The sequence below is a fragment of the Gorilla gorilla genome, chromosome 14, assembly GCF_029281585.2.
Source record: "Gorilla gorilla gorilla isolate KB3781 chromosome 14, NHGRI_mGorGor1-v2.1_pri, whole genome shotgun sequence".
In the NCBI taxonomy this organism is placed as follows: Eukaryota; Metazoa; Chordata; class Mammalia; order Primates; family Hominidae; genus Gorilla; species Gorilla gorilla.
The window spans coordinates 64,511,864-64,529,273 of record NC_073238.2 but is presented as its reverse complement, the minus strand read 5'-3'; the positions used below and the strand labels follow the sequence as shown (position 1 = coordinate 64,529,273).

At 37.6% G+C, this 17,410-nt stretch overlaps 1 protein-coding gene across 2 annotated transcripts; it reads right to left on the bottom strand.

Moving 5' to 3' along the window:
• Window positions 1-9,735: 9,735 nt before the first annotated feature.
• On the bottom strand, window positions 9,736-17,402 carry KCNRG (potassium channel regulator). 2 transcript variants are annotated; one of them, XM_004054522.4, is made up of 2 exons: window positions 14,592-17,402; window positions 9,736-10,453 (listed from the first exon to the last, which is right to left on the bottom strand). In XM_004054522.4, the coding sequence occupies exons 1-2, from the start codon at window positions 15,167-15,169 to the stop codon at window positions 10,213-10,215; spliced, it is 819 nt and encodes a 272-aa protein (XP_004054570.1). In that variant the 5' UTR covers window positions 15,170-17,402; the 3' UTR covers window positions 9,736-10,212. The 2 variants fall into 2 exon arrangements, with proteins under 2 accessions (XP_004054570.1, XP_055215852.1); XM_055359877.2 differs by lacking the exon at window positions 9,736-10,453 and adding an exon at window positions 11,652-11,837.
• Between the last annotated feature and the right edge of the window lie 8 nt (window positions 17,403-17,410).

Here is a 17,410-nt window from a genome sequence, read left to right as displayed (position 1 = left end):
AAGTCTTATGTAATACAGTAGTGTCTCCCATTTTCCATGTAGTTACACACAGTCAACTGAAGTCTGGAAATATTAAATGGAAAACTCCAGAAATAAACAACATTTAAGTTTCAAATTGTGTGTCATTCTGAGTAGCATGATGAAATCTTGCACCATCTTGCCTAGGATCGCAGTCATCCCTTTGTCCATTGTGTCTATGCTGTAGATACTATCTGCCTGTTAGTTACTTAGTAGCCATCATGGTTATCAGATCCACTGCCCCAGGATTACAGTGCTTGTGTTCATATAATCCTTATTTAGTTCATAATCCTTATTTAATTCATAATGGCCCCAAACCACAAGAGTAGTGATGCTTGCATTTTGTTAAATTGTTTTATTTTACTATTATTCTTGTTAATCTTACTGTGCCTAATTTACAAATAACACTTTATCATATATATTTTTAGGAAAGCACATAGTATATATATATAAAGTTACATACGATCCACAGTTTCAGGCATTCACTAGGGGTCTTGGAAGGTATCTTCTGTGAATAAGGGTGAACTACTATATTCTGTAATGTAGGTATAGAGGTTTTAAAAATTGTGCTGAATGTGTTTTAAGCCAAGGATGTTTGATGTTTGATTGCAATTTTTCCTAAGATTGACTTTTTTTTTTTTTTTGGAAGTAGAATGCTAGTGACTAATGCAGGTTAACTAAAGCTTCAACTTGAATAATCTTCATTTCCTTTAAGCAAAATTTCACTTCATTCCAAACTGAACAAAATTACATTGTATTTATGATTTCACTACACATTTGAAAGATGCACACTCTAAAGGATTCAAATTACAAACCTTTTCCATTATAACCTAGTGGTTGTTAGCAAGGCTATGTATTTGTAAATGTCTCCTACTGCCAGAAATTGTTTGTTTCAGAGGGGATTGGATTATCAAGAATGGCTGCTGCTTTTGTTCATGGCTGTGTTGTGTATAAGTGATAGAGTTGGACAGTTTTATTCATATGCACATCTACTTTTTAATAGCGTGATGATCTGAGGTGACAATTTGAGGCTTCAAGTTCTGAAAAGAAGAATTAATATAGTTTAATTTAATCAAAAATAGTTATTGTTAAAATACTACTTTTAAATGCCTGAAGCGTTTCCTGCTTGCATTTTTAAAGTGACATTATCTTTATTATTAAGGGCCTACTCTAGGCCCAGTACTTCACTATAGTCTATAAGAGATGGTCCCTGTCAGCAAAGAACTGTAACCTGTATGAGAATATTATACTAACATACAAGAAACAAGTAGAGAATAATGGAATGTAAACTCTGGCTTGCTAACTTAAGTGTGGTAGAAGCTTGAAGGAAATGTGGACTTAAACTTATCAGAGAAGACTTATAAGAGGATATGAAAGGTGAGCTGGGCTGAAAAAGTGGTTAAGATTGATTATGTGAAATGAAGGAATGATAACTTGCGAGTGCAGAAAACAACATGAACCAAGACATGATGAAGTAGCAAGGAGTAAAGTAGATACAGTATAATGAAGGCAAAGAGTAGATACTAGGGAATTGGTAGGGAAATGAGTATAATCATGTTTGAGATTGTTTTCCTTCCTTTGCATAATTTACCCTCATTTCTAATCAAAGAAAACAAGGGTATTCAGATTGCCTGCAGCCCTTCAAGAGCCATGGTGTGTTGCTTTGAAGAAAAAAAAACAAAAAACTTGTAAGAAATACTGGAAGGAAACCTAGGCATAAATAAGTTTACCCTAAATAATTGGGAGTCTGTGGCTTTTAACTCAGCAAATCAGGTGAGAAATCTTGAGAGGAAAGGGTTGCCTAGGCAAAATGCTATATCTAGGATATTTTTTGCCTTAAGTAAGATTGACTTTACCACTATGGGAGTAATTGTCAATGAATACCATAATAACTGTTGTTAAGCCAAAGAGAAATAATACTTTTTCAAACCTCACTCAGATTTTCATCCAAGCCTTAACTCAAGTTATTTACTCCTAGAATGTCCTTTCCCTCATCTTCAGTTGTCTAAAACTTAAGCTATTTACCCCCTACATGAAATTTTTCCAGTTCACTTTTCCTCCTCAGCCAAAAATACCATTTCTCTCATTTAAGCTTCCATACCTGACTTAGAACAAATGCATGCTGTCTTATGGGAAGGGGCCATCTTATTCTTTATCGTATATTCTGCAAGCCTAGCCTAGTGTCTTAAACGTAGTGGGTGTAAAATAAGTGACCATTGATTGCTGAGAATCAGGAGTAATACCTTTATGGTAAAGTGGTAGAAAGGCTGCATACCTGCTAGATAAATACAGAAATATGCAGGTTATTTTCTGATAATTTAGGAGTGCCCTCTACCTTTTACTACTTCACTGACCAGAGCTCTTCTCATTCTGTGTGAGCTATTAACATTCATTCCTCAGGTCTCAGGTACCTTAAAATGTCATTTTTTTTTTTTTTTTTCAGCAAAACCAGCAAAGTGTGGGTAGGGGTATGAATAATCAGGCCTGTGAAATTTTGTTATCTTTTTGGGGGTCATTAGTGATCTAATTGATCATTTCTAACCTTTCCAATGAAGTGTGAAATTCTATAAAGTTTAACTGTTATTTTTGGGCCTTTATTTGTGTATCTCTGAGGAGATAGGAGGTGGTAGTAGAATAAAGAGTCCTTACATTTAAAAATACTTTTCAAGAAATGCCATTACCATAATCACAGAAACAAAAGCATTGAGGATCTGCTATAATTCTTTAAGGTAACTCTAAAATTAATGGAATGTTTTTGAATGCCTAAACTTACTGGAGCCACCTTATTGAGTGATATAGGCTTTCTCATAAACTTTCTTGGAGAATTTTATAGGAGACCAAATGCCTTTCCTCCTTTTCCCAGCTCGGCCCTTCAAAAAGAAACCAAGCCACACCAAAACTTTCAAAAAAAATCTAAGAAGGCAAAGAAAGTTGTGGATCAAATAAGTACCATTTGTTTACTGCTATGACATTTAAGTCATATTTATAATAAGGATTCATTTTTATGTACCCTTATATAGCATTTATATAAAATTTATAGGACATTTCTGTTTTCCAGAACCCAATGTATAAATTACATTGATTGAAAAGCCTGTTGCTGTTGGTTTTGGTTTGGCTTTGAGGGTGGTTTACATATTTGTTATATCTACCTTTTAAGCAAAAGTCAAGAATTCAACCAGCAATTAAATAATAATTCCTGTGGTAAAGCACTTTCCCTTCTATATTGATTTTCTTTATGACCTGTTTTCCAGGTGTAAATTTTGATACCACAATTGCCGCCTTCCCCTCAAAAAAGGTGAGAACTGACTAAACTACTGGTACTTAGACCATGTGGAGAAGGAACTGAAAATGGAAACAGAAACACGTCTGTACAGAGCAGAGTGTCAGACAATAGCTCATTTTAGTAGAGGGCAATAAATGCCACATGAGATGATCACCTCAGCAGAAAACTGTAAGTAACTGGGGACTTGCAGGAGAATTGAACAGTTGTTTCTGCTGACTCAGTAAAAAGTCTTCATTTTATAATTTGTGGCCTGCATGCTTGTAAATTAAAATGCATTGAGTTGTCAAGTAATGGAATTGTCTGGTTTGTAGGTAGGAATTTAAGCCAAAATTGAATGCAACATTCCCCCAGAAGTAACCTGGGATCTGTGCCATAAAACCTAAGGCAAAGGTTACATGAATTTGTATTACTAGGTTAGAACTAGGCTATTGAGCCTTTGCCTAGAAAACCAATTAGAGGATTTTGGTCTTGATATAGCAGGGAATAGGGAGGCATTATAGCCTATTGATTTGTTTGGAATTAAATGTGGCAATACTATATATTGAAATATCTAAGAAATAAATTATGGTAGCAAGGAAACTGGGCATGTGACTACTGTAGTAATCTAGGGGTGAAGAAACCTGAACACCAATAGTGGCAGGAGAATGGAGGTGAAAGAATAAATTTAAGATATTTCAAAGGAAAAAATTGTTGAATATCATGATGGGTTGGATAAAAGGGAGGTGTAAAAGATTACACATTTTATATACTGGAAGACAATGGAGTTACCACTGAAAGAAAGGAGATAGTTAAGAAACTAGTTTAAGGCCGGGTGCGATGGCTTATGCCTGTAATCTTAACACTTTGGGAAGCAGAGGTGGGTGGATCACTTGAGGTCAGGAGTTCAAGACCAGCCTGGCGAACATGGTGAAACCCCACCTCTACTAAAAATACAAAAATCAGTCAGACGTGGTGGCTCATGCCTGTAATCCCAGCTACTCAGGAGGCTGAGGCAGGAGAATCGCTTGAACCTGGGCAGTGGAGGCTGCAGTGAGCCGAGATCATGCCACTGCACTCCAGCCTGGGTGACAGAGTGACTCTGTCAAAAAAAAAAAAAAAAAAGAAAAGAAACTAGTTTAAGAGGGGGAAAATATGTTCCATTTCTGCAATGTATTTAAGGTGATATTTAGGCATTCAGCTTGAAATGTCTTCATTTAAGGTGGCTGGATATACAGAACTGGAATTCTATGTAAAAGTCAGGCTGGAGAGGTAAATTTGGCAGTTACATAAGGCTGATAAAGGTAGAAAAGCTGACTGATGCTCTTTATGAAGGACAGTCGGTCCCTTTCTTTTAGAAAAAATATGAACACACATTTATGTAAATAAACTATATCATTAGTATGTAATCTTAAACATTTCTAGAATTGAATAAGAACTCTCCCTTTTTTCCTTAGAGTGTCATATCTCAAGCCTGTGCCTGTTAGAAAATCCCTACGCTTATATCAATTATGAGAGTCAATGACTGAATTGTGTTAATACTCTTAAACCTTACCTTCTCTTAATAAAACCAAGATCTTTCCCAGTATTAGGCTAAGGGAATGAAATTGAGAACTTAAAAAGTCCAAATAATTCAGTCAGTTAAAACTTTATAAAATTGACCTGGCTTTAATTTCTCAAATGGAAAGCAAGTAATTGAATTGGGGGAAGTGTGCTAGTCTCCAGTTTCAAGAAACAGTACAGCACAAAGACCTGGCATTCTAGCTGAAGAGCTGTAATAATAAACAGAAATTTGAAAACCAGGAAGACAAGTTTTCCAAGAGTGCAACTGTGGCATTTCAAAGGAGATTTAACAAGAAATTCCGGAAGATGGCCAAAAATAGGTTTAGATAATTGAGATTCTTTATTTGAATACTTGTTTTTGATGGAGAAACATACTTAAGAGGAAATGAAGGGTCTGTCTAAGGTCTGAAACTTTTTTTCACCCTAAAGCAGGTTTGCTTCTGAAGAAAACTATTAGCAAAAAAAAAATCAAATAGGAATTCAGTGCTGCTTAGATTGTAGGAGTTTAAAAAGTGACCAATGCAACCATTTTTAGAAAATTAATTGAAAGGAACTATTTTTGTTTTCTAGGAGCAAAACCTTGTTTTCTAGGATTCCTATTTGTAAAGTTAAAGTATCACTCTATTTACCCAGTTATTACTTGCCATGAAAAATAGCCTCCCAGCATCAGACAGAAATACAATGTTACTCTACATCTTTAATTGTTTTTTATTCCAGTTATAAAACAGCTTCTGAAATTGATTTTTAATATGGTCTATTTTAATGATATGTAAGGAAACCTAAAATGTTAATCTGCATTTCAAATTAGCCTTGTAAAACCTCAGTAATATGTCTTCTGGATATATCAGGATCTTTTGGACCATTTTACCTTAATTATTGAACCAATTGATTAATCCAAATTCAGTAAACTTAAAATGACCTCAAATTGGGTTACCCAGTACTAGGAATATTTCTGTATTCCATCCTACTTACATCTGATTTACATGCCTGGTCTGCTAACTTCTTTCTTTTCATGACTCCTAAGTTATGGAGGTAAGTGAAGATTTACTATCAATTATAGTCATGTGACACTCATTTTGAACTTATATTCTCTTAGTTTTTTTAATTTTAAGCATGCTGGTAGCATTACATTGTTCTTAGCAAATTAAGTATATCCCAATTTTAACTGGACTATTCTCTGCTTAAACATACAATTTTGTGTAATCTGCAACAAGTTTATATCCCCATATACATCTATATTTTCATCTCCTTTCCATATGGCATTACCCAAGTAAACTTCTTTTTTTTCTTTAATGGAGTCTCACTTCTTCGCCCAGGCTGGAGGGCAATGGTGCAATCTCAGCTTACTACAACCTCTGCCTCCCAGATTCAAGCGATTCTCCTGCCTCAGCCTCCCCAGTAGCTGAAATTGCAGGTGCCTCCCACCAAACCTGGCTAATTTTTGTATTTTTAGTAGAGACGGGGTTTCACCATGTTGGTCAGGTTGGTCTCGAACTCCTGACCTCAAGTGATCCTCCCACCTCGGCCTCCCAAAGTGCTGGGATTACAGGCGCGAGCCACTGCGCCTGGCCCCAAGTAAACTTCTAATTGAAAATACTCTGGGGTAGTTTCTGTAATCTGTAACTTGAGTCAACTCTTTCAGATTGTATTATTTAAATTATCCTCATCCATCTTTGAATCTACTATAAATCTTGTTTTTCCAAGCATCTATTCACTGAGACTATAGTTTCCAAATGTTTCAGTTCAGTTCACTTGAGCTTGTTTGATGCCCAGCACTATGGGGGAGTATGACATAGACCACTATAGCACAGTCTCAGTCCTCATCTTAAAAGAACTCATGGAACCTTAAACATTGCAGCGAGATTTCCTTGGAGGTCTCTTATTACAGAAAGGGTAGACCAGGTGCAGTGGCACACGCCTGTAATCCCAACACTTTGGGAGGGTGAGGTGGAAGGATTGCTTGAGCCCAGAAGTTTAAGATCAGCCTGGGCAACATAGTAAGACTTCATCTTTACAAAAAAAAATTAAAAATTAGCCAGGCATGGTGGCATGCACTTGCAGTCCCAGGTACTCAGGAGGCTGAGGCTAGAGGATAGCTTGGGCTCTGGATTTTGAGGTTACAGTGAGCCATGATAGCACCACTGCACTCTAGCTGGGTGACAGGGTGAAATCCTCCTTAAAAAAAAAAAAAGGGTAAAACAAATCTCTCCTATTTGGCCTCATACTCATGAACCTGAAGAAATTCACATTCTTTCCAGAAGTGTTATGAGATGATGAAGAATAATATGAAATGAAACAGTTATTTGGTATGTTTTACCCTACTGATAAAAAGCCATTTGTTTAATAAAAAGCCATTTGCTTTAATGATTTCTGGATTTTGAGGTGTTGGTGTGAAATCTGAAGGTATAGAAGACTACCTACCTAAAAGCCTTGTGTGGTTAGACAAGTCTTAAACACATTTTAGTTTTGGGAGCAAGGTCCTATTTATTTTGCTACATGTTTAGTTCTGTTTTTATTCTGTGCCATGCGTAATATCATTTTCCATTTTCACCCATGTAAGATTTTAGCTTTTTATCCATGAAAATATTTTTGTGATTGGATCTCATAGTTTAGTTAAATATTAAGGTATTTTCGATGATGAAGTGTTTTGATAAAATTTGTACTTTTCATTTATAATAGGCCCAAAAGAAATCCTTTTTTTTTTTTTTTTTTTGAGACAGAGTCCCACTCTGTCACCTAGGCTGGAGTGCAATGGCATGATCTCGGCGGAGGCTGCAACCTCCGCCTTCCAGGCTCAAGCAGTTCTCCTGCCTCAGCCTTCCAAGTAACTGGGGACTACAGGCACGTGCCACCATGCCCAGCCAATTTTTGTAATTTTTGGTGGAGATGGGGTTTCACCATGTTGGCCAGGCTGGTCTCCTGACCTCAGGTGATCGGCCTACCGCAGCCTCCCAGAGTGCTGGGATTACAGACGTGAGCCACCTCCCCCAGCCAGAAATCCTAATAAGTCTTGAGGTATACAATTACAGCAAAGCCGGTAATTGTGATTTTTGGGGTTTTTTGTTGTTGATGTTGTTTTTAAATCATAGAGAGATGGCGGTCTCCCTGTTGCTCAGGCTGATCTCGAACTCCTGGGCTCAAGGATCCTTCCGCCTTGACCTCTCAAAATGCTGGGATTATAACCACCAGGCCAGCCCAGTACTTACGTTTTTTACTAGGTCATTGATATTCCAGAAAGCTAAATATTTTTAGTAATTTTAAAATGTCCTATCTTTATTTCTGAGCATTTGTTTAAAAATGCTAAGTCTGATGCCACATTGCTGTCTCCCATGGGTCCTTTGGTTCCAGGAAGGTAATACAATTTCATAAATTTATTTTTGAAGATTTCCTCACAGTAGCTTCTACATTGCTAAACTTGCCATTACAGTCAACTTCCCTAGCACAGAGGAAAAATAGCAGTAGAATATAAGAGATTGAGTGCTCTTAGCAAATCTTTTATTACCCCAGCATAGTCTCTAGTGGTGTAATTCTCTATTGATGTGAACATTTCTATTACTTATGATAGAGAATCAGTACAAAAGTTTATAAAGCAAAGCTGAAGTTTGTCACTTGTAAATGGTATAAAGGACAAATTAGAAACAGATTTTGATTTCCTAAACCATGTATTTCTCAAGCTGCTTTCTTGTGACCATTTTATACTACTTCAGGCTCCTGATTTCAAATACATTTTTAAAGCACCTAAATAGGCCAGGCATAGTGGCTCACACCTGTAATCCCAGCACTTTGGGAGACTGAGGCGGGCGGATCACCTGAGGTCAGGAGTTCGAGGCCAGCCTAGGCAACATGGTGAAACACCATCTCTACCAAAAATACAAAAAATTAGGTGGGCGTGATGGCACATGCCTGTAGTCCCAGCTACTCAGGAGGCTGAGATGGGAGGATCGCTTGAGCCTGGGAGATGGAGGGTGCAGTGAGCTGAAATCGCACCACTGCACTCCAACCTGGGTAACAGAGTAAGACCCTGTCTCTAAAAAAAAAAAAAAGCAGCCTAAATTAATCTTGACTTTACCATACCCTAAGAACTCTTTGTAATTACAACTTGTATATTAAATCCAAGAGTAAAATTAAGCATTAGAGCTGTTTTTCAGAAAAGATTTGTAGGGAGAACTTCTAATCACTTATAAGGTAAATTATTGAGGCTCAAGAATCATAAGCTAAAATCTTGGTGCCTTGGCTAGGCATGGTGGCTCACACCTGTAATCCCAGTGCTCTGGGAGGCCAAAGTGGGAGAATCACTTAAGGCCAGGAGTTCGAGACCAGCCTGGACAACATGTGAGAACTCGTCTCTACAAAAAATAAAAAACAATTACCCTGGCATGGTGGTATGCGCCTGTAGTCCCAGCTACTTGGGAGACTGAGGTGGGAGGATCACTTGAGCCCAAGAGTTTGAGGCTGCATGAGTTATGATTACACCAGAATTCACTATAGCTTCCAACTCCTGCACTCCAGCCTGGTGACAGAGTATTATATAAAGAGTATTAAATAAATAAATATTTGGTGCCTTGTCAGAAATGAAACTGTGATTGATAAAAACATGCTGGGGCCGGGCAGGGTGGCTCACGCCTGCAATCTCAGCACTTTGGGAGGCCGAGGCGGGCTGATCACGAGGTCAAGAGATTGAGACCATCCTGGCCAACATGATGAAACTCCATCTCTACTAAAAATACAAAAATTAGCTGGGCGTGGTTTCGCCTGCCTGTAATCCCAGCTACTCGGGAGGCTGAGGTAGGAGAATCACTTGTACCCGGGAGGTGGGGGTTGCAGTGAGCCGAGATCGCACCTTTGCACTCCAGCTTGGGCAACAAGAGCGAAACTCCATCTAAAAAAATAAATAAATAAATAAAATGCTGAAACAAACATAAGTGGGAAAATACGGAAGGCCCAACTATTTATTTACATATAATATTTCTACATATTTATGGGGTACACGTGGCATTTTGTTGCATGCATAGAAGGTGTAATGATCAAGTCAGGGTACTTAGGGTATCCATCAGTTTGATCAATTTTTTTTTTTTATACAGTCTTCCTCTGTCACCCAAGCTAGTGTGCAGTGGCGCAATCTCGGCTCATAAGCATTCATGAAGAAGAGAAAGGGAAAGATGTATTGAAGGTAGAACATATACCAAAGCACCAAGTACATGGAGTTGTCTAGAGAGCAGCAGGCATTATGGCTTAAGCACAGTTGGGGCCTGGTTGCCCAGAGACGGCATGGCAGCAGATGAAGCCAAGAGTTAGGCTGAGTGTAGATTTGGCTAACATACGTAATGAAACAAGAAAAATGGCAATTTCTCTTTAAAAGAGGATAGACAACTTCATTTCTTTATCTGAGATTGCTCTGGTATGATGATAGTCTCTGGTTTTGGTGTTTCATTCATGATGAGCACTTCAGGGCTTTTTATCCTTTCAAAGCTATAGCATTCAGTTTTGTCTTCAGAGGATACTGTTCTAGTGCTGACCAAATGAAAGCCTTCCTTTAATAAAGTGTCAATCAGTAAGCCGAGGACATTTGTTCCGTTGGCCAATTTTCGGTTATCAGGTTTTATAGAAACATACCTAGGACACACAAAAAGAAGCTTAATTATAAAGCATCCCTTTAATAACTAGCAAAACTATACACATAAATTTGACTTACAACCTCAAAGGCATCATACCTTCTCAAGACAGATTTTTTTTTTGAAATTTCATTTACTTTACAAATTCAAATCAGTGATTTTTTTTTTTTTTTTTTTTTTTTTGAGATGGAGTCTTACTCTGTCACCCAGACTGGTGTGTAGTGGTGTGATCTTGGCTCACAGCAACCTCTGCGTCCCAGGTTTAGGCTATTCTCTTGCCTCAGCCTCCTAAGCAGGTGGGATTACAGGCGCACACCACCATGCCCGGCTAATTTTTGTATTTTTAGTAGAGATTGAGTTTCACCATGTTGGCCAGGCTGGTCTCAAACTCCTGACCTCAAGTGATCCACCCATCTCGGCCTCCCAAAGTGCTGGGATTACATGCATGAGCCACCGTGCTAGGCTGCCAAATCAATAATCAGGTGCTGAAAATCGAGACCTTGCTGTGATTTTGAAAGTCATTTCAATTCCATATTTAGAAGTAAACCAACACTCATCAATTTGAGAGATCACTTTCTAAAGAAAACATTTGATCAATTAAATTGTGTTAATTTTATATAACTATTTCCAATTTTGTTTTGAATTTGCTATTTAATTAGTTGATTGAATCAAATATTTTAATGAATGCTGTGCACTTACAATTTCCCCTCCAGATCTAATCTTATCAATTATTAGCACTGACATTATGGATTTTCCTTTGCGACTTACTCCTATCAAATTTACCTTTTTTTAAGTGAAATTTTGCAGATATGAAATGTCAAGATTTTATTGTCACTTTTTACGCAATAACTCTCCATTGTCAAAGAGCACAACTTGGGGTCAAAAGCCTCTGGAGAGTGGAAAGGGCAAAATCTTCTATTCACTGAGGTGCTCCACAGAACAAATGCAGTACACAGAACCAATTCAAGAAAAATGCACATGAGGAGGCAGAGCTTGCAGTGAGCCAAGATGGCGCCACTGCACTCCAGCCTGGGTGACAGAGCGAGACTCCGTCTCAAAAAAAAACAAAAGAAAAAAAGAAAAAAATGCACATGAACTTTTCAGATTAGCTATCTGTTGGCTTTAATAACGTCAGCATAGGCTGGGCATAGTGCCTCATGCCTGTAATCCCAGCATTTTGGGAAGCTGAGGCTGGTGGATCACCTGAGGTCGGGAGTTTGAGACCAGGCTGACCAACATGGTGAAACTCCGTCTCTACTAAAAATACAAAAATTAGCTAGGTGTGGTGGTGCATGCCTGTAATCCCAGCTACTCGGGAGGCTGAGGCAGGAGAACCACTGAGGCGGAGGTTGTGGTGAGCCGAGATCACGCCATTGCATACCAGTCTGGGCAACAAGAGTGAAACTCCATCTCAATAATAACAATAATGTCAGCATAACACATCTGCATGGATACAGCTTTATGACTCCTTCCTTATCTGCCATCAAAAATGTTTTCATAAAACTCTTTGTGTCCTCCCACCATTAGTTTATGAGATGTGAAGAAAAAGCTAACTTAGATTAGTTCAGGCAGAAACCTAAACTATCTGTAGTTTTAAGGGATAAAATGATGCTTGGGGACATCCCTAACCTTCTTCTAATGATCATGCTTGAAGTAGAGTGGTTTTTGTAGTTCACATTTAGAAACTCATTCTAAGCAAAGAAACCAATAGTAAAATCTAAGAATTACCAAACTACAAAGCACATCTCAAAAAAATGTTTATTATGTTTGATACAACAGATTCTTAATATTAGCAAATCATTCCACTTACCCCCAAGCGCCAGATCTTGACTGTACAGTCTAAAAACATTTGTCAAAGTGAAAAAATGTTACAGAACATCTCATAAAAGAATTAAGATACAAATAGTATATACAGATAGTAGATTGTAACAAAGTGGAACGTACTTGCAAGACATCACCTAGCTAAAATACTTGATTCCCTATGAGGACAAACTGAAAAATAAAATATTTCAAGCACACAAAGAAAGGACAGAATAAGGGAAACCAATGGGAAATAGAAAGTCTAAACTTATTTTTAACATTTAAAAGCAACTACACTTTTCCATTTGAGCCAGTTCAAAAAGGAGAAGTCAAATAAAGACTTTAGAATCCTGTGACCAACTATAACTTGAGCTTGATAACATGAATGGCATCTGAAAGATGCAAGCCAAGTATTTCTAGTACTGTGACCTTGAGAGATAATAACTGAGCAACCTGCTAGGTTAACCTTGAGGGGTAAATCATATTGATAGAACAAACTGAATAAAGTGAATGATACACCAGACAATTAGGCACCAGTTAGGCTCACTTCTCCGTTTTCCAAACCTACCAAAAATATCTGAATAGACAGATAGATTCAGACCAGGGAGTGAGCAAAAAATAAAAATGATTGCTAATTAGGCAATTATATACTAAAAGTGGGCCTTTTAAGGCCAGAGTTTTCATCCCAATCACCAGAGATCCCCATAATGTCACCGTATTCAGATTGGCTATCTCTACTTTTAAATTGGCACTGTCTAAAAATTCACAAACATTTATGAAATGGTAAAAATTTTGAGCTTCAAACAATTGAATACCATTTGGTGATGCAAGAAAATGCTAATTTTAAAAATAGCTTCTGATTTTGGAATTATGGAAGTCTAAATATAATGTTTTCTCACTTTAAAATGGAAAAAACTTTCGTGCTGTTTCTAAAACACAACATAAAAAGGGAAAACCATTTGGCACTGTGTACACACAGGAACATCTCAGTTTTAGTTTTTAATCATGTTTTTCAAGGTAACAATTACTTTCTCCAAATGCATGGTTTTTAAAGAGTACTTCGTATTTCCAGGACATCTTCTTTTGACCTAGTGTGTTTCTTCTTAAAAATCAATGACAGTTTTTTCTCTAGGTTTCTGACTTTTTGAAGCATGATCCCCAAAGAGATCATAATCACTCAAATTTTAAAAACCAAAAAAATTTTCATTTTTGTTAAAGTATCCCATCAATGAAAATAAAGTTGTACAGAGGTTTGAGATAAAGATAAGGTATTAGATTTTCTTCACAATCAGCCTACTAGCTTGACTGGCTCTCTTTTCCCAAAATGACATTTCAAACTCTTTGGAAGGACAGGAAGTTATAAAATGTAAACACTTAAGAATTGTCATACTCGGTTATACTACCTAGTGTCCTCCAGTTGGTAAGCAAGACCAAGGAGTGTGTCGTTGAGAGAGAGAGAGACACTGGTATCCTTCCTGTTGGCTACTGCTCAAGTTAAGAAAATATCTTAAAATACGCCTACCTTTACCAAAAAAAAAAAAAAGTATATTTTAAATGATACCAATAAAGAACACATGCAGGCTTTTCTTTTCCTCCTAAAAATTAAAGCCAGCTTTCACAGTTGGTAAAATAATGGTAGGACAGCATTAAGACATTTTACGGGGGGAAAAAATGTTTGTGACAGCAGAGTGGAAATCAGCGTTAGGATCCAGCCAAGAACAACAGAGGGAGTAAGTGAAGAATTGACTCAGGAGCAACTATCCTTAACATACTGACAGCCTATCCCAATATTTTGAGTTGTTTAAGAGCCAAGGCTGTAACAGGATACCAAATTTGCCATGAGATATATCTGTCTTTAAGGGTGTTTAAAAATAAAGTCAGCTGAAGGAAAAACAGTAGTTGAATCATAAAACTGAAAGAACAAATTATATAGTGTGTAAGGAACTCAAGAGAAACCAGTGAGCGAGCCTTTATGTGAACCACTGAAAGAATCTCTTAAAAATAAGGCAATTCTTTTCTAAGTCAAATTCATTAGCAATGGAACATAATCTATAGAATTATTTTCTCCCATGACTTGAATGTCGATAGTCTCAGTTTTTTCTGGGCAGTCTTCATTTATTCCTTTTGTCCCACCTAATAATAGCCCCTTTCACTCTAAAAAGTATCCCAGTTTGGAAAATAATTATTTGGTCATTCTACCCAACTCCACTGGTTACCCCAAAACATTATTTTGAATAATCATCTTTTCCAGGAGAAGTTACAGGCCTGAGGAACTTCAAGTTTTTAGAGAAAACATCACAAACTGGTATACAAGAGAAATACTGCAAAGTACAAAATACCTGACTCCAGTTTGGTTATCAGTAGTGCTGTCAGAACCACACTGGAAAACCAGGTCATGGTAAGAAGGTCTTTGTGGAGGCAGTGGAAGTAAGGTCATCTGAGGAGGGAAAAAGTTACCATTCCAGGTCGGCGCTGAAGGTTGTTCTGTAAACACTGTAATCCTCCCAGTTAGCATCTCAATTGTTTTGCTGCAAGAGCCAAACACCCTGAAAAAAGCTTGAGTGTTCCGGCTTAGGAAATGTACCTCCACAAGAGCAGGTCTTGGCTGTAGCAGGTATGGGTTTAAGAGATCAACTAGAGAATGAAGTTCATAGAAAAGAGCCTCTCTCTGAAGCCTAAGATAGTCTGAAAAGTCAGTGGGTAATAAAAGCTGGTGAGTTCTCAAAAAATCTAAGATGAAACTAAACAAATCACCGTCTCTGTCTACAAAAATCTGGCCACCAACCATCTTGAATTCTTGGTCTCTGCCATCTAACATGCGTGCCAAACGAGAAGCAGGAAACTGCTTTATTGTAGAAAACCTTGTCGTGAATATCTTCCCTCCCACATTCAAAGTGACCAGTTCCTGACTACTCATTCTTCCCTCACTTCAAACTAGAGGCTACCATCAGCCACACTTAGGAAATCAACCTATAACCATAAATGTTGCTAGTTATACATGATTATGCAATGGAGGGGAGGGAAGAATAACAAAAACCAGACTTAGATTCCCAGGAAACTACTGTAAGGTAAATAGCGTATCCATGGCTGTGTTTGCAAATTCGAGTTGCCTGGGAACTTGCAGTATACAAAATGAAAAAGCAACAGATGAGGAACTAAATAGTTTCAGGAAAACTGCCAATATATCTGAAGATAGACATCAAATAGATCCCTTTCCTGTCTTACATTTAAAAAATTATCCATGAAAACCTAGTAAAACTATATATATATATATATTTTTTTTTTTTTTTTTTAATTACTGGGAGGGGAAAAGCATTCTCCTTCCCCATACCTGTCTACCACGCAGAGGCTAGACTTGAACGTTTTTCTTAATTTCTTATGATCTCCTTAGCAATTTAGTGGCTAAATCATGAATTACATGTTAGGAACGAGACAGCCATTACCTCGCCTGGCAAGCTCAATTTGACTATTCTCATAGCTAGAAGGAAATCATTTCTTCTGTGCTTTAAATTTAGTTGCCACCTTTTATCCTGTCCCCATTTTCATTACCTCCTCTCAACCAAATTAAAGGAGGACTGAGGTAAAGAACTCTTATTTTCAGAAAGTCTATTCCACTTAATGGGCTTTCAAGGAATATCTTACTCTATGACAGAAATAAGGCAGACTAGAGAGCAGTTATAAGGTTACTTCGTTATATGAATTCTAAGCAAGGTGAGTTTATTCCATGAGAGGGTATCTTTATCTCATGTGAGCAGGCAGAACAGCATTAGTGTTCAGCTGATTACTTTGTAATAGCTGACAGACTGTTTTATCTGTTGTCAAATTAGTCTTAACTACACTAAACATTCTGTAAGCAAGTGGATTGGTTTGGTTGTACACTTGCCATCTTTGGAACAAAACAACACATAGCTGCCAGAAAAAAGGTAGTCTTCCCATTTCCTGCTCTTGCCATGTGTTCTATATATACATATGTATATGTATGTGTACATATATGTGTGTGTGTGTGTGTATATATATATATATATATATATAATTTTTTTTTTTTTTGGTCGAGACTGGGTCTTGCTATGTTTATGAAGCTGGTTTCGAACTGGAACTCCTAGCCTCAAATAATCCTCCCACATCACTGTCCTAGAATGCTGAGATTATAGACATGAGCCACCATGCCCAGCCACCTGATCCTTTTTTTTAACCTATCTATGCTTTTGCTTGCATAGCCACTTAACATTTCTAGTTGATCATCTTTGGTGAAAACTACAAAAACAAAGGAGAAAAGGGCAGATTGAAAGCTCCTCTCTCCTAAAAATGTAAACTTATCACAAGAAAATGCCAGGTTTTGTATGTACCATTCACATTTTGTTGATAATTAACTCTGTAGAAAATTTTGGAAATCTAATTAGTACCTTCAATACCCTTAGTTGTCTCCCGCACGCGCGTGTGTGTGAAATCTTCTACAATATCCTTCTTTAGACCATGTTCACTGTCAAAAAGGTGCTTTAAGAGCAGTCTTTGGCCGGGCACGGTGGCTCACACCTGTAATCCCAGCACTTTGGGAGGCCAAGGCAGGCGGATCATGAGGTCAGGAGATCAAGACCATCTTGGCTAACAGGATGGTCTTGAGAACAGTGAAACCCTGTCTCAACTAAAAATACAAAAAATTAGCTGGGCGTGGTGGCACGCACCTGTAATCCCAGCTACTCAGGAGGCTAAGGCAGGAGAATCACTTGAACCTGGGAGGTGGAGGCTGCAGTGAGCCAAGACTGCACCACTGCACTCCAGCCTGGGCAACAGAGCAAGACTCCCATCTCAAAAAAAAAAAAAAAAAAGTGATCTTTACTGCATGCTTGATGAACAATCACTACTATACTACCTATACTTCCATCAATACAATATTAGATCATATGATCTCTCACCTATTTTTATCACAGCATAAATACAACCAACATTTGGGGTGGATGCTTATTTCAAAAGCACTCTTTTAAACAAAAAAATGTTCAGGCCTATACTACTAAATTTCACTTTTATCTTTATGCTACCTAATTTAAACATGTATAGATTGTTTTTGGAAGGAATACTTTTGGAGGAAAATATGTGACTAGAATCGTTGACCAAATCTGAATTACCACTCTCTATTCTCTAACAAAAGAAAACTGCATAC